This window comes from Nycticebus coucang, chromosome 6 (assembly GCF_027406575.1).
Source record: "Nycticebus coucang isolate mNycCou1 chromosome 6, mNycCou1.pri, whole genome shotgun sequence".
NCBI lineage: Eukaryota > Metazoa > Chordata > Mammalia > Primates > Lorisidae > Nycticebus > Nycticebus coucang.
This window is the reverse complement of record NC_069785.1, coordinates 78,409,454-78,435,421: the sequence shown is the minus strand read 5'-3', so window position 1 is coordinate 78,435,421 and position 25,968 is coordinate 78,409,454. Positions and strand designations below refer to the sequence as shown.

At 54.8% G+C, this 25,968-nt stretch overlaps 1 protein-coding gene across 1 annotated transcript in view; it reads left to right on the top strand.

The window, feature by feature from the left end:
* The window catches only part of CSPG4 (chondroitin sulfate proteoglycan 4), a 42,370-nt gene extending 16,866 nt beyond the window's left edge, over positions 1 to 25,504 (top strand). The window contains exons 2-10 of the mRNA XM_053595313.1: positions 6,282 to 6,445; positions 8,447 to 11,983; positions 13,318 to 13,800; positions 14,090 to 14,266; positions 16,095 to 16,293; positions 16,379 to 16,513; positions 16,628 to 16,794; positions 22,305 to 22,488; positions 22,795 to 25,504. Coding sequence (XP_053451288.1) covers positions 6,282 to 6,445; positions 8,447 to 11,983; positions 13,318 to 13,800; positions 14,090 to 14,266; positions 16,095 to 16,293; positions 16,379 to 16,513; positions 16,628 to 16,794; positions 22,305 to 22,488; positions 22,795 to 24,623 — 6,875 coding nt within the window. The 3' untranslated portion in view covers positions 24,624 to 25,504. The remainder of the gene's footprint in view (positions 1 to 6,281; positions 6,446 to 8,446; positions 11,984 to 13,317; positions 13,801 to 14,089; positions 14,267 to 16,094; positions 16,294 to 16,378; positions 16,514 to 16,627; positions 16,795 to 22,304; positions 22,489 to 22,794) is intronic.
* Positions 25,505 to 25,968: the final 464 nt, after the last annotated feature.

The window sequence follows — 25,968 nt, the reverse complement described above, 5'->3', positions numbered from 1 at the left end:
CTGCTTCCCAGGGGTGGCTCTCTTTTCCATCCCTGTCACTGCATTATAGTATTTGTCATCAATTGAATGAATGAATGATTGAATGAATACCTGTCCCCTCCCTAGTCTTCTGTACTCAGCAGCTGGTCTCCTGGTGGTGGGTAAAACGCCGCTGGCCCATTTTCCTTATACTTTCCTTATACCCCTTTCTTTTGGGTCAAAAAAAAAATCTGTCCCCCTTCTTTCCCCATCCACAGCTTACCTCCTGTCCCTCCCCAACAGGTCTCTGGCCCCCACCCTCAGGGATGGGCCAGGCTCTTTCCTTCAGCCATCCTGCCCAGTGGCTCTGGGCTCCTAAACTTTCTCCCTTATAAAGTCAGGCACAGCAGACACCCAGGAATGCTGCTACTGCCTGTGACGCATGCTGTCTGTAGGGCCAGCCTGGCTGCCCCCAGGCGACCAGGAATGTAGCAGTGGGAATGGGGCACACAGGGATCCACTGCCAGGGAATGAGGTGTGGTAGGGGTCCCTGGGTGTGGGGCTTAGGCAGGTGGCACACTGGGAACCACAGGCTCTCTTTCTGCTTTCTTCTGTCAAATTGCTTCTCCTCTGGAGCCTCAGTTTGTCTGCCCGGAAAATGGAGGCCGACCACCCTACTGCAGGCTTGGGCTGCAGAGAACTTTCACATTGTGGAACTCAACACCCAAGGAGCATGGGGTCTAGAGCTAGGGAGGCCGGAGGCTCCCATCCCAACTGTCCAGATAGCCCTAGGCCATAGACGTGCTCCAAATGACAACCAGGATAAGACAGGGGGAAGAGAAGCCAAAGACAAGACCAGGGAAAAGCAGAGACAGAGACAGGGGAGAGATGGGCTGACAGAGAGGTAGTCTGGCTCACCCCCGGGGGCTCTCAAGACTCAGAACAGGATTGCAGCAGCATGGGGACCCCAGGGGTAGGGACCAAGTGCCCATTCATGCTTGTCCTAGGAGCTCCCCCAGGAGCCAGGAGATGTCAGCACAACCCGCACCCTACAAGAGGGGGCCTTGCTAAGGGGCCTTGACCAAGGCTTCATTGGCCCCTCTGAGAAGGGGATTGATAAGCAAGGACACAGGCTTCTTCTGTGCCCCTAGCCCTAGGTCTCACTAAGAAGGATGGAGCCACCCCACCCTCAAGCCCAGACAGCCATGCCCTGTTTGTGGGAGGAAGAGCGGGAAGTCATGAGGACTTCTCCACCTTCAGCAAACCTCACCATGGGTGCCGGACAGGAGGGGCAGGAACCCTCCAGGAACACACAGCCCCTTTCATGGAGCCACACAACAGCGGACAGGCAGCGAGTAGCAAAACAGGCCTGGGCACAATCACTGCTCTGTCCTGGCAGCTCCTGGCCCACACACGCGCACACACAAAAACATACCGCCTTACGCAAACCCAGAGCATGCCCCGGCAACCACCCACACATTTGCACATACATGCAGATACTCATCTGCATAGCCCAGGACACTCAGCTGTGAACCTTCTTCCAGAAAGAGAAGCCCATACATGTGGTACTATCCCCGCCTCTCCTACTGTCCCCCAGACTTGTGTAGCACCCTGCTACTCCCATGTTGAAGGTTTGGCACTGCCCAGGCAGCCCATACCATTAACCATCTGTGCATCTGTATCTCAGAGCAGACTCCCAGACTTTTGGGACTAAGCCCCACAGACAGGAGGGGGATACAGTGGGAAGGAATGCCCGTTTTATAGAATGGTGACACTGAGGCCTGAGCTGGGCCCCTTCTCTGCCCTCTAACCTTGAGGGCAACCCACACAGCTGCTGCAGGTCTGGACTGGTGTTTTGATGAATCATGGGTCTTCTTGACCCAAAAGTCTGGTGCAGGTCCCATCCAGCCTGTGCCAATCCCTCGCACTCCTCCCCCACCCTCCACCCTGATCAGGCTGCCCTCCTTTTCCCTTGACTAATCTGCCTTCAAGAGCATTAAGAGGGTAAAGGGACAGAAGCCCTCCTCTGTCTCACCCAAGGGGAACCTGTGTAGCCCTACCAGTCTCTTACTTGGCCTTGCAGCCCTGAGACTGCCTATTCCCCTCCCTCTCTGCTCTATACCAGTCTCACCTCTTCCAAGAAGTCCTCTAGGATTGACTCTTAGCTCATTATTCTTCCTATACCCCTTCTCCATTTGAAGCCCCTCTCCAATCCTCCCCCCAAACTTATAGGACAGAGATCCTGGGTTCTTGCAATTACAGCCCATCAAAGAGAGTAAAAGGGGAGAAAAAGGAGCCAGGATAGGCCGGCGCCTGTGGCTCAGTAGGTAAGGCGCCGGCCCCATATACCGAGGGTGGCGGGTTCAAACCCGGCCCCAGCTGAACTGCAACCAAAAAATGGCCGGGTGTTGTGGCGGATGCCTGTAGTCCCAGCTACTTGGGAGGCTGAGGCAAGAGAATCGCTTAAGCCCAGGAGTTGGAGGTTGCTGTGAGCTGTATGATGCCATGGCACTCTACCAAGGGCCATAAAGTGAAACTCTGTTTCTACAAAAAAATAAAAATAAAAAATAATAATAATAATAATAAAAAGGAGCCAGGATATTGGAGTAGGGGGGTGAAGATGGCACTCTCAGAGTTTCCAAAGCCCTGGCCAGCAAAGCTTCAGAGGCCTGTGTTGGGGTGAGGGGGCTGCCTGGCCCTCACACTGCAGCAGCACAAGGCAGCCTGTGTGAGCAGTCTCTGCTCAGCCCCACAGGAAGCAGCAGGGCCCAGCCCCTCAATGGGCCCATTCAGACCCCAGCTCTCTGGAAAGTACCTCTGCTTCCTGCCACCCTCCCACTCTGGCCAAACAGGCTGCTGCTCTCTCCTCCTGGGAGGGGGCAACAGGCAGGTTGCTCAGTGTTTAGGGCCAGCCATCTACTTCAGTTCCTGTACAGCCCAAAGTTTTAACTCTGACCATGCCCCGGTGGGGAGATACATATATCTGTAGTGCAAGGGTGGGTCACTTTAGCACAGGGGAAGGAGCTGTGCCCTATTCCCCATGGGCACTGGGCAGGTGAATGTTTAGCAGTGGGCTTTATGGGGGAGGAGAACTCTGATTTATAGTGTTTGCCTCTTTCCATTATATAAATATTCTCACTATGGGCAACATGACCTGGCTCATAACATTCTGAAAATTCAATAGTTAGCTCCTGCCAGCTGCTATGAGCTACTCCAGCCCACCATGGTAGTGGCTCCTTCCTCTGTGCTATAGCCTCTGTGCCCCCCACCCCCACCCCGTGCTATAGCTGCCCTCAGTTTTTAGCGTACTGTGTTTTACTCCTAAGGACCAATGTCTTGGCTGAGCATGATGGCTCATGTCTATAATCCTAGCTCTCTAAGAAGCCAAGGTAGGAGGATTACTTGAAGGCAAGAGTGCAAGACCAGGTTCAGTGCATGTAGCTCAGCAGTTAGGACACGGGCCACATGCACCAGAGCTGATGCATGGTTCAAACCGGCCTACGCCTGCTAAAAAAAAAAAATAGCCAGGTGTTGTGGTGGACGCCTATAGTCCCAGCTACAAGGGAGGCTGAGGCTAGAGAATCACTTGGGCCCAAGAGTTGGAGGTTGCTGTGAGCTGTGATGCTACAGCACTCTACTGAGGGTGACATAATGAGGCTCTGTCTCAAAAAAAAAAGGAAACAAAAAAACAAGAGTGCAAGACTAGCCTGAGCAAGAACAAGACCCTGTCTCTACTAAAAATAAAGAAATTAGCCAGGCATCATGGTGGGCAACTATGGTCCCAGCTACTTAGGAGGCTGAGGCAGGGGATCACTCAAGCCCAGGAGTTTGAGGTTGCTGTGAGCTATAATGATGCCACCAGGCAGTGCCTGTGGCTCAGTGGGTAGGGCAATGGCCCCACATACCGAAGGTGGTGGGTTTGAACCTGGCCCCAACCAAACTGCAACAAAAAAAATAGCGGGGTATTGTGGCGGGCGCCTGTAGTCTCAGCTACTCAGGAGGCTGAGGCAAGAGAATCGCCTAAGCCCAGGAGTTGGAGGTTGCTGTGAGCTGTGACGCCACAGCACTCTACCGAGGGCAATAAAGTGAGACTCTGTCTCTAAAATAAGAAATATAATGGGGGCGGCGCCTGTGGCTCAGTGAGTAGGGCACCGGCCCCATATGCCAAGGGTGGCGGGTTCAAACCCAGCCCTGGCCAAACTGCAACAAAAAAATAGCCGGGCGTTGTGGCGGGTGCCTGTAGTCCCAGCTGCTCGGGAGGCTGAGGCAAGAGAATCGCGTAAGCCCAAGAGTTAGAGGTTGCTGTGAGCTGTGTGACGCCACGGCACTCTACCCGAGGGCGGTACGGTGAGACTCTGTCTCTACAAAAAAAAAAAAAAAAGAAATATAATGATGCCACCACACTCTAACTGGGGTGACAGAGCTAGACTGTCTCTAAAAACCAAAAAAATCAATGTTTTTCAACATATAAATGTTGGTGAAATACATAACAAGAAAATAAAAAGAATCAGTGTCCTTGCAGTTAAGGTGCTGTATGGGTGCCCAGTATGTGCCAGCTCCCTGGTCTGTTCCTTGCTGGCACTGAGGTGTGCTTGGCCTCCTGGGCCATACCCACCCAGAAGGTTTTGCAGATCTCATTTGATTCCTGTAGCTTCCTAGAAAAGGTTTTGGTGTTGCCAGTAGTGCTGGCAAGAGGAGGTAACTGAGGGGACTCCAGTTCAGCCCAAGGGGAAGAACATTATCTTTTCCTGGACATCACTCCCAGCAGTGTTGGCTGCCCTTAGGATGTTCAAGTCTCAGACTCTTCCAGTAGCTGATGCTGCTGCCTCAGGTGGATATCAGCTGGCTCAGGCTAGCTGGGGACTAGCTCATGTGTGACAGGTTTAAGGGGAAGCCCAACAGGGATGAATCACTTTTTTTTTGAGACAGAGTCTCACTATGTCACCCTGGGTAGTGTGCCATGGCATCGCAGCTCACAGCCACCTCAAACTCTTGGGCTTAGGCGATTCTCTTGCCTCAGCCTCCCAAGTAGCTGGGACTACAGGCGCCCTCCATAATGCCCAGCTATTTTTTGTTGCAGTTGTCATTGTTGGTTAGCTGGTCCAGGCCCGGTTCGAACCCACCACCCTCGGTGTATGTGGCTGGAGCCATAACCACTATGCTACGAGTGCTGAGCCTGAATCACCTTTTTAATCCATTTGTGTCTGTCCCCCAGCCCTGGACATCTGTGAACAAAGTCAAAGTTATATTTGGCTCTAATCACTGCAAAAGGAATGGTCCAGAAATTGTGGTTGCGGGTTGGAGGTTGAGGTTTGGGGAAACTGCCCAGAGGATGTGGCAACTTAAAGGAGGAGGTTCCCCAGAATGAGACAGAAGGTGCCCTCCATAGTGACCCTGGGCAAACCCAGATAGGCCTGCTCACCAGAGCCTCACCCCTTCCCAGGCCCTGTCTTCAGCCTCAGCCCAAGGCTTGGCCTGGGGGAAGTGGGAGCACAGATGTTCTCATCCCCAGCTCCTTGGCCATGATGGAAACAATGGGACCGGATCTGAACGCTCACCCGGGACTGTTAATAGCACCACAGCAGGAAGCAATAGCAGGGGTAATGGAGGAAGTTTTGGCCCATTTTGAGTCTGACACTGCACATGCTTTCCATCTGGCCTCAGAGCCTTTGCTCTTTGGCAGATACAGACCAATATACTGTCACCCCCACCCCCAAAAGCAGCTGGGAGAATGGCCTGAGAGAGGAAGAGGGGGTGGGCTGCCCAACAGCACTACCAGGCACCAGTCATGGCCACAGCCAACCCACGGAAGTCGGGCATGGCATGGCCATCATTGCCCAGGAGCCCAAGCATAAGGGCAGTTAAGATTCCTTGTCTAGCTTTGAATGAACTTAGAGAAGGAATTTGAGCAGGGATCAATTCAATTTGAGTGAGGGGTTGTTCCTGGGGGCTGTCACCATCAAACCACGTTATCAGGCCAGTGATGGTTTCCCTTTGACCAGAGAGGCCCCAGATCCAAGATAAGAGTTTCTTCTGGGAGAGAGCCAGAGCTGGCAGAGGCCTCTGGCCTCAGGATCCTCCAAGGGGGAGACCTGAGTTGCTGGAAATTTCTGGGTCTGGCCTCCTTCCAACTCAAGGTCTGAGGGAACTTGAGATGAGGCTGTGCCTTCTGGGGCTGGGACCAAACAGGGCCTGGGATCTGGCTCATTTCACAGGCAGCATCATGCAGGAGAACCATTGAGGGCATGCCATCCAACTCTTCAGCAGCTGGCCTCCTCCAGGCAAGAATCTGAGCCTTAACCACAGCTGCCTCTCTCACACAGCCTCCTTTTTTGGGGAGAACCACCTGGAGGTGCCTGTGGCCACAGCTCTGACCAATATAGACATACAGCTCCAGTTTGCCACATCCCAGCCCGAAGCCCTACTTCTCCTGGCAGCAGGCCCGGCTGACCACCTCCTGCTGCAACTCTACTCTGGACGCCTGCAGGTCAGTGACATCCCCTGGAATTGGAGGGAGAGTCCTTCTCTATCTTTAAGTGAACCCCAACTAGCTGTGTGACAAGTCACTGTTTTACCTTGGGGTCTCAAGTTGCCACTGTGGGATCGGCAGTAGCCTCTCAGAAAGCGTGAAGCTCTCATGATCTGGCTGTGCCCACCGGCTCTTTCCAAGTCCATTTCTTACCACATCCCCTAGCTAGCCTTTGTCCTCTGACCACACTGAACTGCTTTCAGTTCCCGGCCATCTTGTGGTCACTTGATGGCAGGCTTTGCTAACTGCACTCCCTCTGCCTAATGTATGCCTCACCCATTCCACACACCTGCCTGACTCCAGCCTCTCCCTGAAGTCTCAGTATGAGTGTCCCCTCCTCCAGGAAATATCCCGCTGATGCTTGCCTGGAATAAACCCCCTCTCGTCAGCTCCCCCAACCCCAGTGCTTCCCTCTGGCATTGAATCAATCCTTCAGCACCACCACTATCTGTTCTTTTTTTTTTTTTTTTGAGACAGAGTCTCACTATATTGCCCTTGGTAGAGTGCCGCGGAGTCACAGCTCACAGCAATCTCAAACTCTTGGGCTTAAATAATTCTCTTGTCTCAGCCTCCCAAGTAGCTGGGACTATAAGCACCTGCCACAATGCCCAGCTATGTTGTTGTTGTCTACCTGGCTCAGGCTGGGTTCAAACCTGCCAGCCCTGGTGTATGTGGCCAGCACCCTAACCACTGAGCTATGGGCGCCAGGCCCACTATCTGTTCTTGATGGTCACAGTACTGGCACAGCTTCATTCTTCCATTTCGTCCATCCAGAAATCATAAACTTTATTAACAAGGAGGCTTCTAACTCTTTGAGTCCTCCCTCTAATCATGAAGAATTTAAAACTCAGGATCTTAGTCCAAATTTGAAGCAGCCATCTACTTCCACACCCCAGTGTTCAGCTCTGCCAGGCACACACTCCTACAGAGATGTCCCATACTTGAACTCCAAGGTCATGGTTCTTAGTACTCTGCTTCCTCAGTTCCCATGCTCTTCCACCATCCATTCTGCCATCTGATATGGTAGCACCACAACAAAGCCAGATCTGGTGTCAGTGTAATGGAGACAGAGCTATGTATGTCCTTTGTCTTTCCACAAAGATCTCTCTCCAACACAAGCCAGGGAGCTTTTCTTTACAAACCTTCAGAATGCAGAAGATCTACTTGGGTTCCCCATCCCTGAACAGTGAGCCTGGCTACCTTCAGTGACCCCAAGATGCTTTGTCCTGCTTAGAAGGACTCCTCAGAGGATTCCCAGGTGTCCATTATTCCAGGGGTGAAATATTTTGGATTTAGAGGTGATTTTTCTGAGACCTCTTACCCAAGGAAAGAGGAGAAGAATGAAAAAATATGCATCTTACAAGGGTATATGTGAATCCTAGAAATGTGGAATGTAAAGGTCTTAGCAAAATAACTAAGAAAATGCCATGAAAGCTATGTTAACTAGCGTGACAAAAATGTGTCAAACGGTCTATGAACCAAGTGTATGGTGCCCCATGATCATACTAATGTACACAGCTATGATTTAATAAAAATAAAAATAAATATATAAGTTGAATTTCTTTTTTTTTTTTTTTTTTGGTTTTTTGTTTTTTTTTTTTTTGGCCGGGGCTGGGTTTGAACCCACCACCTCTGGCATATGGGACTGGCGCCCTACTCCTTGAGCCACAGGCGCCACCCTATAAGTTGAATTTCTAAGGGAGCATCTTACCATATGTCAGTTCCTTATGGGCAGGGACCACATATGATTCACATGGGGGTCCCCAGAGTACATCCAGGCCAGGCCCAAGGTTTACTTTGTTGAGTGTTTTAGAAGAAGAATAAAGAAATAGCAGAAGGCAAGAGGGGTGGTTCTTTGCTCTGGGACTCCAAGGGTGGGGACCCACTATGCTTTTATAAGGGAATTTAGGTCTTTAAAGTGCCATTCCCCCATCCCCCATTCCCCTCGTCTTTCCTTAGGTCAGATTGGTCCTGGGCCAGGAGGAGCTGAGGCTGCAGACCCCAGCAGAGACTCTGCTAAGTGACTCCATCGCCCACACTGTGGTGCTGACTATTTCAGATAGCTGGGCCGTGCTGTCAGTTGACGGGCTTCTGAACACCTCTGCCCCAGTCCCAGAAGTCCCCCTAAAGGTCCCCTATGGGATCTTTGTGGGGGGCACTGGGAGCCTGGGCCTGCCCTACCTGAGAGGGACCAGCCGGCCCCTGAGGGGTTGCCTCCATGCGGCCACCCTCAATGGCCACAGCCTCCTCCGGCCACTGACCCCAGACGTGCACGAGGGATGTGCAGAAGAATTTTCTGCTGGTGATGATGTGGCCCTTGGCTTCTCTGGGCCCCACTCTCTGGCTGCCTTCCCTGCCTGGGCCACTCAAGACGAAGGCACCCTGGAGTTTATACTCACGACACGGAGCCGGCAGGCACCCTTGGCCTTCCAGGCAGGGGGCAGGCATGGGGACTTCATCTATGTGGACATATTTGAAGGCCATCTGCGGGCTGTGGTTGAGAAGGGCCAAGGTACTGTGCTGCTTCATAACAGTGTGCCTGTGGCTGATGGACAGCCCCATGAGGTCACCGTCCATATGGACGTTCACCAGCTGGAAATCTCTGTGGACCAGTACCCGACACGAACTTCTAACCGTGGGGTCCTCAGCCACCCGGAGCCACGTGGCAGCCTTCTTCTTGGGGGGCTGGATGCAGAGGCTGCTCGTCACCTCCAGGAACACCGCTTGGGCCTGACTCCAGAGGCTGCCAACGCCTCCCTACTGGGCTGCATGGAAGATCTCAGCATCAACGGCCAGAGGAAGGGGCTCCGGGAAGCCTTGCTGACTCGCAACATGGCTGCCGGCTGTAAGCTGGAGGAAGAGGAGTATGAGGAGGACGTCTATGGCCTGTATGAAGCTTTCTCCACTCTGGCCCCCGAGGCTTGGATGGCTATGGAGTTGCCTGAGCCATGTGTACCTGAGCCAGGGCTGCCTCCTATCTTTGCCAATTTCACCCAGCTGCTGACCATCAACCCACTAGTGGTAGCCGAGGGTGGCACAGCCTGGCTTGAGTGGCGGCATGTGCAGCCCACACTGGACCTGACTGAGGCTGAGCTGCGCAAGTCCCAGGTGCTATTCAGCGTGAGCCAAGGGGCACGCCATGGCGAGCTAGAGCTGGACATCCCAGGTGCCCAGGCACGGAAAATGTTCACCCTCCTAGACGTGGTGAATCGGAAGGCCCGCTTTGTCCACGATGGCTCTGAGGACACCTCTGACCAGCTGATGCTGGAGGTGTCAGTGACGGCTCGGGTGCCTGTGCCTTCATGCCTGCGGAGGGGCCAAACTTACATCCTGCCAATCCAGATAAACCCCGTCAATGACCCACCCCGCATCATCTTCCCGCACGGCAGCCTCACGGTGATCCTGGAACACACGCAAAAACCACTGGGCCCTGAAGTTTTCCAGGCCTATGACCCAGACTCTGCCTGTGAGGGCCTCACTTTCCAGTTCCTTGGTGCCCCCACTGGCCTCCCCGTGGAACGCCGAGACCAGCCTGGGGAGCCAGCGACTGAATTCTCCTGCCGGGAGCTGGAGGCAGGCAGCCTTGTCTATGTCCACCATGGTGGCCCTGCACAGGACTTGACATTCCGGGTCAGTGACGGGCTGCAGGCCAGCCCCCCAGCCACACTGAAGGTGGTGGCTGTCCGGCCAGCCATACAGATCCGCCGCAGCACAGGCCTCCACGTGGCTCAAGGCTCTGCGGCACCCATCTTTCCTGCCAACCTGTCGGTGGAGACCAATGCCGTGGGGCAGGATGTGAGTGTGCTGTTCCGAGTTACCACCGCCCTGCAGTTTGGGGAGCTGCAGAAGCAAGGGGCAGGTGGGGTGGAAGGTGCTGAGTGGTGGGCCACGCAGGCATTCCACCAGCGGGACGTGGAGCAGGGCCGTGTGAGGTATCTGAGCACTGACCCGCAGCACCGCAAGGAGGACACCATGGAGAACCTGGCCCTCGAGGTGCAGGTGGGCCAGGAGACCCTGAGCAATGTGTCCTTCCCAGTGACCATCCAGAGAGCCACGGTGTGGATGCTGCGACTAGAGCCACTGCACACGCACAACACCCAGCAGGAGGCCCTCACCACAGCCCACCTGGAGGCCACCCTGGAGGAGGCAGGCCCCAGCCCCACCACCTTCCACTATGAGGTAGTTCAGGCTCCCAGGAAAGGAAATCTTCAGCTACAAGGGACACGGTTGTCAGATGGTCAATGTTTCACCCAAGATGACCTACAGGCTGGCCAGGTGACCTATGGGGCCACAGCACGTGCCTCAGAGGCAGTTGAGGACAGCTTCCGTTTCCGTGTCACAGCCCCACCGTACTTCTCCCCACTGTATACCTTTCCTATCCACATTGGCGGTGACCCCGATGCTCCCATCCTCACCAATGTCCTGCTCATGGTGCCCGAGGGTGGTGAGGGTGTCCTCTCTGCTGATCACCTCTTTGTCAAGAGTCTCAACAGTGCCAACTACCTCTATGAGGTCATGGAGCGACCCCGTCATGGAAGGTTGGCTTGGCAGGGAACACAAGATAAGACCACTGCGGTGACATCCTTCACCAATGAAGATCTGCTGCAAGGCCGGCTGGTCTACCAACATGACGACTCTGAGACCACGGAAGATGATATCCCATTTGTGGCTACCCGCCAGGGTGAGAGCAGTGGTGACATGGCCTGGGAGGAAGTACGGGGTGTCTTCCGAGTGGCCATCCAGCCTGTGAATGACCATGCCCCTGTGCAGACCATCAGCCGTGTCTTCCATGTGGCCCGGGGTGGGCAGCGACTACTGACTACAGACGATGTGGCCTTCAGTGATGCTGACTCGGGCTTTGCTGACGCCCAGCTAGTGCTGACCCGCAAGGACCTCCTCTTCGGCAGTATTGTGGCTGCAGATGAGCCCACGCGGGCCATCTACCGCTTCACCCAGGAGGATCTCAGGAAGAGGCGAGTGCTGTTTGTACATTCAGGGGCCGACCGTGGCTGGATCCAGCTGCAGGTGTCTGATGGGCAGCACCAGGCCACCGCGCTGCTGGAGGTGCAGGCCTCAGAGCCTTATCTCCGTGTGGCCAATGGCTCTAGCCTTGTGGTCCCTCAGGGAGGCCAGGGCACTATCGACACAGCTGTGCTCCATCTGGACACCAACCTTGACATCCGCAGTGGGGATGAGGTCTTCTACCATGTCACTGCTGGCCCTCACTGGGGGCAGCTGCTCCGGGCCAACCAACCAGCCACAGCCTTCTCCCAGCAGGACCTGCTGGATGGGGCTGTTCTGTACACCCACAATGGTAGCCTCAGCCCCCATGACACCCTGGCCTTCTCTGTAGAAGCAGGGCCAGTGCGCACAGATGCCACCCTACAAGTGACCATTGCCCTAGAGGGGCCACTGGCCCCACTGCAGCTGGTCCAGCACAAGAAGATCTATGTCTTCCAGGGAGAGGCCACTGAGATCAGAAGGGACCAGCTAGAGGTAAGGAGCTGGAGGTGGTAGGCGTGGGTATGGGCCGGTAGAGGGGCCCTTCCACCCCAGGCTTCATGCTGAGTGTGCTTGTATGATTCTGGATGTGACTGTGGTGGCTCCTGGGTTGAGTGTTTGTACACTTGGGTGTGTACCTGTGCATACTGCATTCCCAGGAGTTTCTGGGGAGTTTGTTGTACGTACATCTGTCTATGAGTTATGTGTGCCTTCAGATGTCATGTCCATACATGTACATACCATGGCTAGCCATGTGGATTCCTGGGCCCCACCTAGATTCACAGATTCTCTAAAGTGGGGCCTGAGAATCTGTATTCTAGTAAATTCTTTGGGAGGGTATCATGGGTACTGAGCTTTGAGGACTGCTGACCATGGAGATGGACTTCACTGCCACTCAGGTCCCCATGTCCTCAGCTCTTTTCTTGGACCCAAGGCCAGGACTAACAGGGTCTGTCTACGAAGGGCTCCTGTCCACCCAGGAACCTCACAGAACAACCAACCAACCAGCAGGCTCGATGACTTGCTGTGTGACCTCAGGCCTGTCCCTTGCCCTCTCTTGACCTTATTCTCCTACACTCCCAATTTCTGAGACCCTTCTGGTTCTGGATGTCTGGACTTGGGGGAAGACTATGAGCAAACAAATCTGGTGTCAGGAAGACCTTGCTCTGGAGGAGGCAGCATTTGAGCCAGGCTTTGAAGAATGTGGAGTGTCAATAGCAGAGAAGAGGGGATGGTATTCTAGGCAGGAGGAACATTCCAAGCAAAGGGAAAGAATTAGGAATGTGAGTTGGGGGTGATCTTAGCTATTTGTGGTTAGACCACTAGGACAGGGAACACCTAGCAGCCTTCAGGCTGGACCCAGGTCTGTGTGCTCAGTGGGATCTCCAGCGTAGGAGCTGTGCCTCTGGGAGGGGTGGGGTGCCCTCTGATGGTCGGGGGTGGTGATAGCATGGGCAGGGAAAGGAGGCTCCAAGTCACCAGCCTGAGCCCTGAGTGCATGCAAGTCAGCACATCATGAAGTTGTTATGTCCATGTCACCGAGTCTGGAGATGTGTACCCCTCAGAGGGAGCATATCCCGGGCTGTGACTGCCCCATATACAGGATGGTGTTAATGCATGTAGCCTCTCTGGCTGCATGTCTGAGTGTGGCATGTGTGAATCCACACGTGTGTTTGTGTGTCTAAATGAGTAGTGCCTTGGGGGAGTGAGGAGGATATGGAGCTTGAGCCTGTTCTGACTGCTCAGGGCCACAACAGGGCCTCTCTGTGATCCCCCTGTGACTACCTGTGACCTTCCCACTGAATGCCTATGACCCTCTGTCTGACCAGGCAGCCCAGGAGGCAGTGTCACCAGCAGACATCATGTTCTTAGTGAAGAGCCCACCAAGTGCAGGCTACCTGGTGATGGTGTCCCACAGTGCTTCGGCAGATAAGTCACCCAGCCTGGACCCCGTGCAGAGCTTCTCCCAGGAGGCGGTGGATTCAGGCAGGATCCTGTACCTGCACTCCCACCCTGATGCCTGGAGTGATGCCTTCTCACTGGACGTGGCCTCAGGCCTGGGTGTTCCCCTTGAGGGCATCCGAGTGGAACTGCAGGTGCTACCTGCTGCCATCCCACTGGAGGCACAGAACTTCAGTGTCCCTGAGGGTGGCACTTGCACCCTGGCCCCTCCACTGCTCCGTGTCACTGGGCCCTACTTCCCCACACTGCCAGGCCTCAACCTGCAGGTGCTGGAGCCACCCCGGCATGGGGTCCTGCAGCGAGAGGAAGGACCTCAAGATGGGACCCTCAGCACCTTCTCCTGGAGAGAGGTACGGCTGTCAGGAAGGCCCTGGGGGAAGAATGGGGGAAGCCACGGGCCTCTCAACCTTGGGGTATGCACAGAGAACAGACAGGGAGCCATGTTTGGAAAGCACCTCTGCTTTAAATACCTGACCTCATTTCTTTTTCACAACCCCTCTGGGAGATAAAAATTATTGTCCCCATCTTCCACTGATGGAAACTGAAGTTCTGAAAGACTCAGTGTTCTTCAGCACCCACAGGCAGGACGCACAGGGTGTGCTACCAGGGCCTGACCGCCAGCCCTCGGCCTGCCTGTAGGTAGAAGAGCAGCTGATCCACTACATCCATGATGGCAGCGAGACACGGACAGACAGATTCATCCTGGTGGCTAATGCCTCCAAGATGGACCGCCAGAGCCAGCCTGTGGCCTTCACCATCACCATCCTGCCTGTTAACGACCAGCCCCCAATGCTCACCACAAACACAGGCCTGCGGGTAAGCACATCCCTGGGACCATCTCTGCTCCTAAATAGAGGCCAGGAGCCCCCTACTCCCTTGTATAGAGCTCCCATTCTCTAAACCTCAGTTTCCTCCTCTGCAAAATGGGGACACTGCCACATGCCTCACCAGGTCATGGGAAGGACAGGTGTGGTGATACTGCATAGAAAACAGAACACAAAAAGAGGTTTTGCTCTTAGGCACTTAGGAATGCAGCAGGCAGTTCTTTCTTCTTTCTTTTTTTTTTGAGACAGAGCCTCAAGCTGTTGCCCTGGGTAGAGTGCTGTGGCATCACAGCTCACAGCAACCTCCAGGTCCTGGGCTCAAGCAATTCGCCTGCCTCCTCCTCCCAAGTAGCTGGAACTACAGACACCCGCCACAATGCCTGGCTATTTTTTGGTTACAGCCATCATTGTTGTTTGGCAGGCCCAGGCTGGATTTGAACCTACCAGCTCAGGTGTAAGTGGCTGGCGCCTTAGCCGCTTGAGCCACAGGCGCCAAGCCAGCAGGCAGTTCTAAACGGCTGCACTTGCACTTGGCTCTCCTGGTCCCTGGACTTGCCTGCAGCAGGAGGCTTTCCCTGGGGCTCAGGGCCAGAGCACTGGACAGAATTTCTTACCCGCCCTTATGTATGGGCTGCAGTTAAGCTTCCCACCTCCACCTCCAGTAAGCCCAGGCCACAGCTCCGCTCCCTGAGCTCCTGCCCCTTTTGTCACAGAAGAGCAGAGGTGCCCCCAGCCATCAGAGGCAGAAATTGAGGCCCAGACAGGGGATAAAACTTCATCATGGTTACAAGAGTAGTTATTGGAGGAACAGAAGGAGTGTGGCTTGAATGCCAGCCTGGCAGGTTCGTTCTCCCCAGTCAACAGGAGCCACGGAAGTCCCAGAAGAGGGCTGACATGGGCTGTCTCTGGCATGGGTCAAAGGAAGGCTTTGATGGAATAAGGGCCAGCCTGGCGGTGGGGAGGCCAGCAGAGCAGTGGGACATGGACTTAGGACCCCTCTGGACCACAGGCCAGGACTGCTATGTGACAGCTCAGCCACCAGAGGGTGCTGTCCCCCATGTTTATTCCAGGAACTTAGTGCTAAGCTCTGCAGCACACATTAAGGTGCCTCTTTCCACGGCTCAGCCTGAGCTCTGCCTGGGCCTACGGGAGAGGGCCCAGGGATGACAGACGGCTCTGTCTTCCAATTAGTGTAGCCCCTTGCCAACAGTTCCCATAAGTAACTGACCCAGCAGGATGTGTACCAGGACCACAGAAAGGGGACCCTGCTGGGCTAAGGGGAAGTCCTAAAGGGGATGCCCTTCACTCCCTGTGCTGCCTCCATGCTATGGGACATGGGCCAGTGCCAGCCTCCCTTCCCTCCCTGTCTCCCCCTCCACCACTGCTAGAACATTTCTAAGTATTCTGGGCAAGCCAGATTGGCATTCCCACCCTATGCCCAGCCCCTGCCCAGCACCATGGACATCTGAAGGGAGACCCCACACACACACCAGCAAGACAGAGCCAGATCCAATAGCACTGTTGCTGAGGGCTGGGGGACTCTGCAGAGAGGGAACTTGGGGAGGGTAAGAGCTGGGGCCATCCCAGGTAAGGGGGCACAAGCTGGCCTTGAGGGACAAGCAGGACTGGGGACAGATGGAGAGGCGGTAGCCTGGGCCTGGAGGGCCCTTAGTACAGGGGAGCCCAGACTGGCCCTAGCCTTGGTGCTGGCTGAGTGCCTGAGCCACAGTGGGGTTGAGGCCTGATGGAAGCTCCAGGCCAGGGAGGAAGGTGGCAGGAAAATATCCTGGGGGCAGAACCTTCACAACCTGTGTCCCTAGATGTGGGAGGGGGCCACTGTCCCCATACCCAAGGAAGCCCTTGGGAGCACAGACGGCGACTCTGAGCCTCAGGAGCTGGTCTACACCATCGAGCAGCCCAGCAACGGACGGGTAGTGCTACGGGTGGCGCCGGGCACCGAGATCCGCAGCTTCACACAGGCCCAGCTGGATGGCAGTCTCGTGCTGTTCTCACACAGAGGTGGGTGCTGAGAGGTGGGGTTGCCCTAAGGATGGGGAGCTCTCTCTGCCCAGGGGGACCCAACTCCGCCTGCCTCTATCCTCAGGAGCCCTGGACGGAGGCTTCCAATTCAGCCTCTCTGACGGCAAGCACCTTTCCCCTGGACACTTCTTCCGAGTGATGGCCCAGAAGCAGGTGCTCCTCTCACTAGAGGGCAGCCAGATACTGACTGTCTGCCCAGGTGGGTCTGCAGAGCGTGCCAGGGAGCACCCGAGGATCACACTGCCTCTCTGCAGTTGTACCCTGTGCCCTGGCTGCTGGTCACTGGCTGACAGGCCCCTTTTGCCTCTTGCAGGGTCTGTACAGGTGCTCAGCAGCCAGAGCCTGAGAGCCAGCTCCAGTACAGGCACTGACCCCCACCACCTGCACTACCACGTGGTGCGGGGCCCCCAGCTGGGACGGCTGTTGCATGCCCAGCAGGACAGCACAGAGAAGGCCCTGGTAAACTTCACTCAGGCTGAGGTAAGGGCCCAACTCTGCGGCCACCACTCAAACTCCCTCCAGCTTCAGGGGCCTGCTGTGCTGATGGACATCCAGATGAACACAGGCACCAGCTACAGCATGGCTGGCAGCAGACACTCCCCGGGCGGCCACATGTGTGCTTCCCTCCAGGAGCTGCCAGGCTGGTAGCACAAGTGGCAGTTCCAAGGGGGAAGGAAAAGGATGCAGGAGGTCAGGGCCTCAGGGGCCCAGAGCAGGGATCAGGGCCTAGGGCATATCTTCTAGAAGGAGGCTGCAGCCAAGCTGAGGGATTAGAAAGGGCGCACCACCCTGTGGAGACACTAGGAGCACCCCAGAGGCTGGTAACGAGCAGTGCTTGATTCAGGGAGATGGAACTGAAAATGTCTGAGCCTGGGCCTCAGGTTGGGTGCTAGCAAGAGGCAGAACAGGTCCAGGGATCAGGTGAGCAGACAGAAGACAGCTGAGTAGGCCAAGGGGATGAAGCCACCGTTCATCCACCATGGCAGCTTCAGGGCACAGCTGTCCCACAGCACACCAGAGCCCACCAGGGAAAATTAGAGCTTCCAGCCATGGGCAGAGGTAGACTACTAAGCTGCTGGATCATAGGGCTCTCTGCTAACTGTGCTGGGGTGCCAGCAGCCATCACTTAAATGAACACCTCTTCTAAGTACAGACAGTGCCACTATTGCCAGGACAACCTTGGTTCTCCCTGAAGGCAGACCAGGCAGAACAACTGCCCTAAAGGCAGTTATTCCAGAACAGGGCTCTCCTGAGCAGGCACTACACCTGATGCTCCAGCTGAGAGGCTGTGTGGATGGCAAAACCCACTAAGTTTAGTGGGCACAGAGCTGACTGCCCCTCAGGAGCCTCTGTACTCTGGTACTGCCCGGGTCCCTTTTCAACCTTCCCTCCCCCAGAGACCTCCAGAGCCTAGCACCCTCTTCCCCCCACCCCAGGGTACATGCTCTTTCCTGAGAGCAGGGGGTACTCAGCAAGTGCAAAGCCAGAGTCCTTGCCCAGCAAGTGGCTCAGACTGAGGTGTGCAGGCATCTGGGAAGGAGGTGGCTTTGACCAGGGTGGAATAAAGTTTCTCAGGCCTGGGTTCTATGTTCTCCTGCTTTGGCCCCCCAACCCCGTCCCCGCCCCACAATGAAATATTCAGCAGGCTGGTGACTATAGCAGCTGTGCACCCTGAGGTGCTGGGAGTCTTTGTCATCCCACGCCCAGGAAGGGGAGGGTACAGGCCTAGGCTGTCAGTGACCCTCCTCCTCCTAACTGTCCCACATTAACTCAGAGCTTCCTCCGTACCCCAGCAGTGTAAAGACTGAATGGCCACCAGGGGGCCAGGCTGGCAATGCCACCCAGGGAAGCTGGGAAAAGGCTACGTGGCAGACACCCTCCCCTACTCAGAGAGAGGGCAGAACTGGGCAATGTCTTGACAGTGCCACTGTTCCACAACACTCTGAGCTGGACAGGGCAGGGATCAGGAGTCCTGATTGTGCAAAAGAAGGAAACCAAGGCTCACAAAGGTCAGGTAAATTTATTCAGAGCACATGGCTAGTAAGAGGCAAAGCCAGGGCTTGGCACCCGTAGCTCAGTGAGTAGGGCGCCAGCCACATATTCCGAGGCTGGTAGGTTCGAGCCTGGCCCAGGCCTGCTAAACAACAACTGCAACCAAAAAATAACTGGGTGTTGTGACAGGCACCTGTGGTCCCAGCTACTTGAGAAGCTGAGGCAAGAGAATCTGTGATGCCACAGTACTCTACCCAGGGTGACAGCTTGAGACTCTGTCTCAGAAAAAAAAGAGGCAAAGCCAGGACTATGCCTGCTAGTCCAGGGTTTCTTTAACCAGAGGACACTGCTGGCACCCCAGAGCTTGGAGCCTGCCCCACCTTCCCTGAATTTCACCTCACTCCCCACCTGACACCTCCTACCCATGAAGCTCCTGAACCCAGGCAGCCAGACTTCATCCCCATTGCTGGGGGCTCCATTTCCCCAGCCTGGGCTAGAGGTTACAACTGGCAGTCCTATAGTCCTGTGTTTTATTTGACCTTCAAGAGGCAATTAATATTTTCAAATTGTCAACATATAACCTTTGGGAGATTTCACCAAAAAAAACCAATTTCCATTTTCTTAAAAGTCCTGTGTTCCCACTTATGGCAAACAGCTGAGAGGCAGCCACTTCCATTACAACAAATACTGCCTCCCATATAGATCAGGCTCTGCTGTCCTTTGTTTTTTCTTTTCTTTCTTTTTATTTATTTATTTTGAGACAGAGTCTCACTCTGTTGCCCAGGCTAGAGTGCAGTAGCATCATCACAGCTCACAGCAACCTCAAACTCAAACTCCTGGGCTCAAGTGTTCCTCCTGCCTCAGCCTCCTAAGTAGCTGGGACTATAGGCACCCACCACAATGCCCCTTTTTTTTCTACTGTTAGGGGTCTCGCTCTTGTTCAGGTGTGTTTTGAACCTTGAGCAAAAAGCATCCTCCTGCCTCAGCCTGCCAGAGTGCTAGGATTACAGGTGTGAGCCACTGCTCCAAACCATATGTTCTTTTTTTTTTTTAAGACAGTCTCAAGCTATCACCCTGGGTAGAGTGCTGTGGTGTCATAGCTCACAGCAACCTCCAGCTCTTGGGCTTAGGCAATTCTCTTGCCTCAGCCTCCCAAGTAGCTGGGACACAGGTGCCCACCAAAATGCCTATTTTTTTATTGCAATTTGGCCAGGGCCAGGTTCGAACCCACCACCCATGGTATATGGGGCCAATGCCCTACTCACTGAGCCTACAGGCCATATACTCTGAAAGACAAGGTCTTTCTCTATCACCCAACCTAGAGTGCAGTTATGCAATTATAGCTCATTATAGTTTCAAACTTGGGTTCAAACAATCCTCCCACCTCAACCTCCCAAGTAGCTGGGACTATAGGCCGCCATACCACCATGCACAGCTAAGTTTTTAAAGATTTTTTAGATATGGGATCTTACTATGTTGCCCAAGCTGGTCTTGAACTCCTGGCTGGCCTCAAGTAATCCTTAAACTTTGGCCTCCCAAAGCTCTGGGATTACAGGTGCGAGCCACTGTGCCTGGCCTCTGCTCCTCTTTAGACTGGGCTCTGCTTCCAGGCAAAGTCCCTACTGCTCCTAGAGTCTTCTGCACATTAAGATCTTGTTTGGTTTCCATCTTACTATTGCACAAGGCCTGTTTTCCTGGGAGAAGGAAAATAGTCCTAAAAGGGGAAAACAAAAGATAATCCAAAAGGACACATTTTGATTTGGAAGAGGTGAGAGCTCATTTTTTTATGAGAGTGAAGAATATTCCTTTCTGTTTAACATGCAGACAACTGAGGTTGCAGTGGTAATAAGGTTCCATCAGGGCCTTAGGTGTCTAATGGTGAGACAATGCAATATTTAAGCAAAAGAATGACATAACCTTATATTTTAAAAAGTTCGCTCTCTGGCGGCGCCTGTGGTTCAGTTAGTAGGGCGCCGGCCCCATATGCCAAGGGTGGTGGGTTCAAACCCAGCCCTGGCCAAACTGCAACAACAAAAAAATAGCTGGGCGTTGTGGCGGGCGCCTGTAGTCCCAGCTGCTCGGGAGGCTGAGGCAAGAGAATCACATAAGCCCAAGAGCTGGAGGTTTCTGTGAGCCGTGTGACGCCATGGCACTCTACCAAGGGCAGTAAAGTGAGACTCTGTCTCTACAAAAAAAAAAAAAAAAGTTCGCTGTGGTGGTGCCTGTGGCTCAAAGGAGTAGGGCGCTGGCCCAATATGCCAGAGGTGGCGGGTTCAAGCCCAGCCCTGGTCAAAAAGTGCCCAAAAAAAAAAAAAGTTCACTCTGGACCAAGTGCAGTGGCTCACACCTGTAATCCTAGCACTCTGGGAGGCCAAGACAGGTGAATTGCTTGAGCTCAGCAGTTTGAGACCAGTCTGAGCAATAGTGAGACCCCATCTCTACCAAAAATAGAAAAACTAGCTGGGTGTTGTGGCAGGCACCTATAATCCCAGCTACTTGGGAGGCTGAGGCAGGAGGACCTCTTGAGCCCAGGAGTGTGAGGTTGTAGTGAACTATGATGACCACCATTGCACTCTAGTAGCTGGGCAACAGAGCGAGACTCTGTCTAAAAAAAAAAAAAAAAAACCTAGCCGGGTGCTGTGGCGGGCACCTGTAGTCCCAGCTACTTGGGAGGCTGAGGCAGGAGAATCACTTAAGCCCAGGAGTTGGAGGTTGCTATGAGCTGTGTGATGCCATGGCACTCTACCTAGGGCCATAAAGTGAAACTCTGTCTCTACAAAAAAAAAATAAAAAACCTCTAGGTTGCAGGGGGTGAAGCTGAAATCCAGTTAGGAAGCTATTGCACTAATCCAGGCATGAGGGAATGACTCCAGGGGTTTGGCCTGAGCCACTGAGGAATGGCAGTGCCATCATCAGAAGTAGGATGATTGTGGAAGGCAGGACAGATCAGAACTCTCACAGGGGCAGGCTGGCTTTGAGATTCCTTTACACATCACACAGCACTGTCAAGGAAACAGGTGGAAACTTGAGTCTGGAGCCCAGGGGAAAGCAGTCTGGGCTGGAGATCCAAACAAGGGCCTTTTCAGTACCACTGGCATTTGAAGCCAAGAGACTTAGTGAGAGCTCATGGGGGGTGCCCCTAGATAGAAAAGGGTGTAAAGACTGAGCCCAAAGCCACTGGGGAGAAGAGGAGGAACCAACAAGAGTCTGTGAGGGAGGCAGAGTAGGGTGCCCCAGCAGGTCTTTTAGAGGAAGGAATGTTCCTTCCACAGCGAGGTCAGTGCTGCTGGGCCCGTGAGTGAGAGGAGGCCTGAGAACCGACCACTGGATTCAACAGCGCTAAGGCTCTCTCTGCCCTTGTCGAGAACAGTTTTGGTGACATCATGGGAACAATGAGGACAGAGAGTAGACTATTTTTTTTGGAGAAAAAAGAATAGAATTTTCTCGCTGCAGAGAAAAGCAAAGTGGGGGGATGCTAATGGAGAAAACAAAATCGAGAATAGTTTCTTCTTTAAGCTGGAAGAAAGAATAGCACAGTTGCATAATGAAGGGAATGATTCATTTTGGGGGGGAACTGACACCACAGGAGAAAAAAATGAGACTGTATGTGTGTCTTCAATAGGCCAGAGGGGACGGGATACAGTGTGCAAGAGTAAAGACTTGCTTTAGACAGAGCAAGGCTAGGTCAGTGCATTTCCCAGGGCTCAGAGAAAGGAGGAAACTTGGGGTGGGGCAGAGCCAGGGTTCATACCCAGACATCTGGCTCCAAAGCCCACCTCTGCACCACCACACAACTGCCTAATGGTGACCCACTGGGCTAATGAGGGAGAAAGTGGGTCACATACACAGACCTGGCCATAGCCAGGAAAGCCCAGAGGGGGGCTGGGCACTGAGGGAGTAGTGGGGAGAGAGGAGTGTCCAGTGCCATCCTTGGGGTGGGCTCCTGGACACCATAGGCTGGACCTGCGTCCCACCCCAACAGTGATGTTTCCCTTCAGGTATATGATGGGAATGTTCTGTATGAGCACGAGATGCCCCCTGAGCCCTTCTGGGAGGCCCATGATGCCCTAGAGCTCCAGCTGTCTTCACCTCCTGCCCCCGATGTGACTGTCACCCTTGCTGTGACTGTGTCTTTTGAGGCTGCCTGTCCCCAGCGCCCCAGCCGCCTATGGAAGAACAAAGGTGAAGAACTTGATGAGCTGACAAGGTTGGGGCAACAGTGGAAGGGTCCAGAGACAGGACAGAAAGCCTGGGCCAGCAGCTCCTGTCTCAACCCTTCAGATGCCATGGGAGGTTCTAGAAAGTGTGGGGGGGGGGGAATTGAGATCAGAGGGCTGACATAGTCCTTATCTTCCTGGGGACCCTGAGCCCCTTCTGGAGTACCTAGGGCTGGGAGTGGAGGGAGCATAGTCTTGCCCTGGAGTCCCCTCTGTGAGCCCATGACTTTTCTTAATGGACTGGATCTTCATAGCCTGTGTCCACCCCCAGGTCTCTGGGTCCCCGAGGGCCAGCGGGCAAAGATCACCGTGGCTGCCTTGGATGCCTCCAACTTCCTGGCCAGCATTCCATCACCCCGGCGCCCAGAGCATGATGTGCTCTTCCAGGTCACACAATTCCCCATACGGGGTCAGCTGTTGCTATCTGAAGAACCGCTCCACGCTGGGCGGCCCCACTTCCTGCAGTCTGAGCTGGCTGCAGGGCAGCTCTCATATGCCCATGGTGGTGGGGGCACCCAGCAGGATGGCTTCCGCTTCCGTGCCCACCTCCAGGGGCCAGCAGGGGCTTCTGTGACAGGACCCCAAACCTCAGAGGCCTTCACCATCACAGTGCGGGACGTGAATGAGCGGCCGCCTCAGCCACAGGCTTCTGTCCCACTCCGGCTCACCCGAGGCTCCCGCGCACCTGTCTCCCGGGCCCAGCTGAGTGTGGTAGACCCAGACTCAGCTCCTGGGGAGATTGAGTATCAGGTGCAGAGGGCACCCCACAATGGCTTCCTCAGCCTGGTGGGGGGCATCCCTGGGCCTGTGACCTACTTCACACAAGCCGACGTGGATGCAGGGCGGCTGGCCTTCGTGGCCAATGGGAGCAGCGTGGCAGGTGTCTTCCAGTTGAGCATGTCTGATGGGGCCAGCCCACCCTTGCCCATGTCCCTGGCCGTGGACGTCTTACCATCTGCCATTGAAGTGCAGCTGCAGGCACCCCTAGAAGTACCCCAAGCTTTAGGGCGCTCCTCCTTGAGCCGGCAACAGCTCCAGGTGGTGTCAGACCGAGAGGAGCCAGACGTAGCCTACCGCCTAACCCAGGGGCCCCAGTATGGCCAACTCCTGGTGGGCGGGCAGCCTACCTCAGCTTTCAGCCAGCTCCAGATAGACCAGGGTGAGGTGGTCTTTGCTTTCACTAACTTCTCGTCTTCTCACGACCACTTCAGAGTCCTGGCACTGGCCAGGGGTGTCAATGCATCAGCCATAGTAAATGTCACCGTGAGGGCTTTGCTGCATGTATGGAAAGGTGGGTCATGGCCCCAGGGTGCCACCCTACGCCTGGACCCTACTGTCCTAGATGCTGGCGAGCTGGCCAACTTCACAGGCAGTGTGCCCCGCTTTAGGCTCCTAGCAGGACCCCGGCATGGTCGTGTGATTCGTGTGCCCAGGGCCAGGACAGAGCTTGGGGGCAGCCAGCTTGTGCAGCAGTTCACTCAGCAGGAACTTGAGGATGGAAGGCTGGGGCTGGAGGTGGGCAGGCCAGAGGGTAGGGGCCCTGCAGGAGACAGCCTCACTCTGGAGCTATGGGCACGAGGTGTCCCACCTGCTGTGGCCTCCCTGGACTTTGCCACTGAGCCTTATGATGCAGCGCGGTCCTACAGCGTAACCCTGCTCAGTGTCCCTGAGGCTGCTCGGACAGAAGCAGGGAAAGCAGAGAGTAGCACCCCCACAGGCGAGCCAGGCCCGGTGGCATCCAGCCCTGTGCCCACTGGGGCCAGGGGAGGCTTCCTGGGCTTCCTCGAGACCAACATGTTCAGCGTCATCATCCCCCTGTGCCTGGTCCTCCTGCTCCTGGCGCTCATCTTGCCCTTGCTCTTCTACCTCCGAAAACGCAACAAGACAGGCAAGCACGACGTCCAGGTCCTGACCGCCAAGCCCCGCAACAGCCTGGCTGGCGATGCTGAGACCTTTCGCAAGGTGGACCCGGGCCAGACCATCCCACTCACAGCTGTGCCTGGCCAGGGGCCCCCATCGGGAGGCCAGCCTGACCCAGAGCTGCTGCAGTTCTGCCGGACACCCAACCCTGCCCTCAAGAATGGCCAGTACTGGGTGTGAGGCCTGGCCTGGGCCCAGATGCTGACTGGGCCAGGGACAGGCATGCCAACACCCCAGGCCCAATTGCTTTCTTGCGCTGGTGCTGTCTCAATATCCCCAGAGCAAGAGAGACCCGGAGACACCATGGGTAGAGAGTGCTGGGAGATAGTCCCAGGGGACCCAGATAGGGTGGAGTCTAGAGTTGGAATCTCCCTCAGCCTGGAGAACCGCAGAGGCCAAGGTGGGAACAGGCTCAAGTTCAGTCCTCCTGCCCTGGAGCTAGTTTGGGCTATCAAACCAGGGTGACCTCCTATATGGATCAGGACTCTGGGTGCTGGGTCTGTGACCTTGGGTAAGTCACACCTGACACCGGCTTCTAAGAGAGCAAAAAGAAGGTACCCTGGGGAGGGAAGGGACAGAGCAGAGGGATTTCTGACTTTTCTATCCCAGTACAGGCCTCCCCTCGTCTCTGCCCCAGGATTGAGAGAAAACTTCTTCCTTTTTTAGGGAGATGGTATTCCCTGGAGCAGGGAGAGCCCTTCCACTCTCTAGAAGGCGTATGCCAATAGAATAATATATTCAGGGTGAAGCCTGGGAACAGGCTTATTTAAGGGGTATTGCAAGGAAGCTATTTAAGTGGTGCTGAGCTAGCCAGGACTGATGAGCCCCTAGGGGTGGAGGATGGAGGAGAGTCTTCAGCCGGTTCATCCCCAGGGCCTACCTTGATAGGCTGGGGCTAAGCAAGTGTGGGTCAGCCTCTCTGAAGCAGGCTGGGCTGGAGATCGTGAAGGAGCTCAGGCCAGGGGCCACTGCAGTGCTGGTGTTCCTGAGGACTCGGTGCGGGCAGCTGGGGACACTTGGCTCTATGGAGCCTGGATAAATGGTGCTTTGGAGGCTCTGGACAGCTGTGCATTATTTGTGTTTAAGTGTGCACTGGGCCCTGTTCATGTTGGCCTGTACTCCTCATCAGCCCAGCCTCAGCCAATACAATGAACAGGGCCAGGCAAACCCCCAAATTTCTACATCCTGGGGCCTTCAGATCTCCTGCACCCCAACCTGTGTGGGCAGGTGGGCCACTCTTCGGGAGATGGGACCAAAGCCCTTCAGTTTAAAAGAAAAAGGCTAAGTTCTCTACAAAGAACTTCAAGAAAAAAATAAATATATGCCCCTGGTCCGAGATTTCTTAACCTGAGTTTTGGCCTCCATAGCCTTGTTCTTTCCCACCTACCTCTCAAGGGCTGAAGCAGCAAAGTGAGGAGGGTGCTGAGACGGGCTGCTGAGGCAGAGGAGGAGGAGAACCACCAAAGGTGTCTTCCCTCAGCTATTGGAGGCTTTTACGAGGAAGACTTCCACTGGTCCTTCCAAC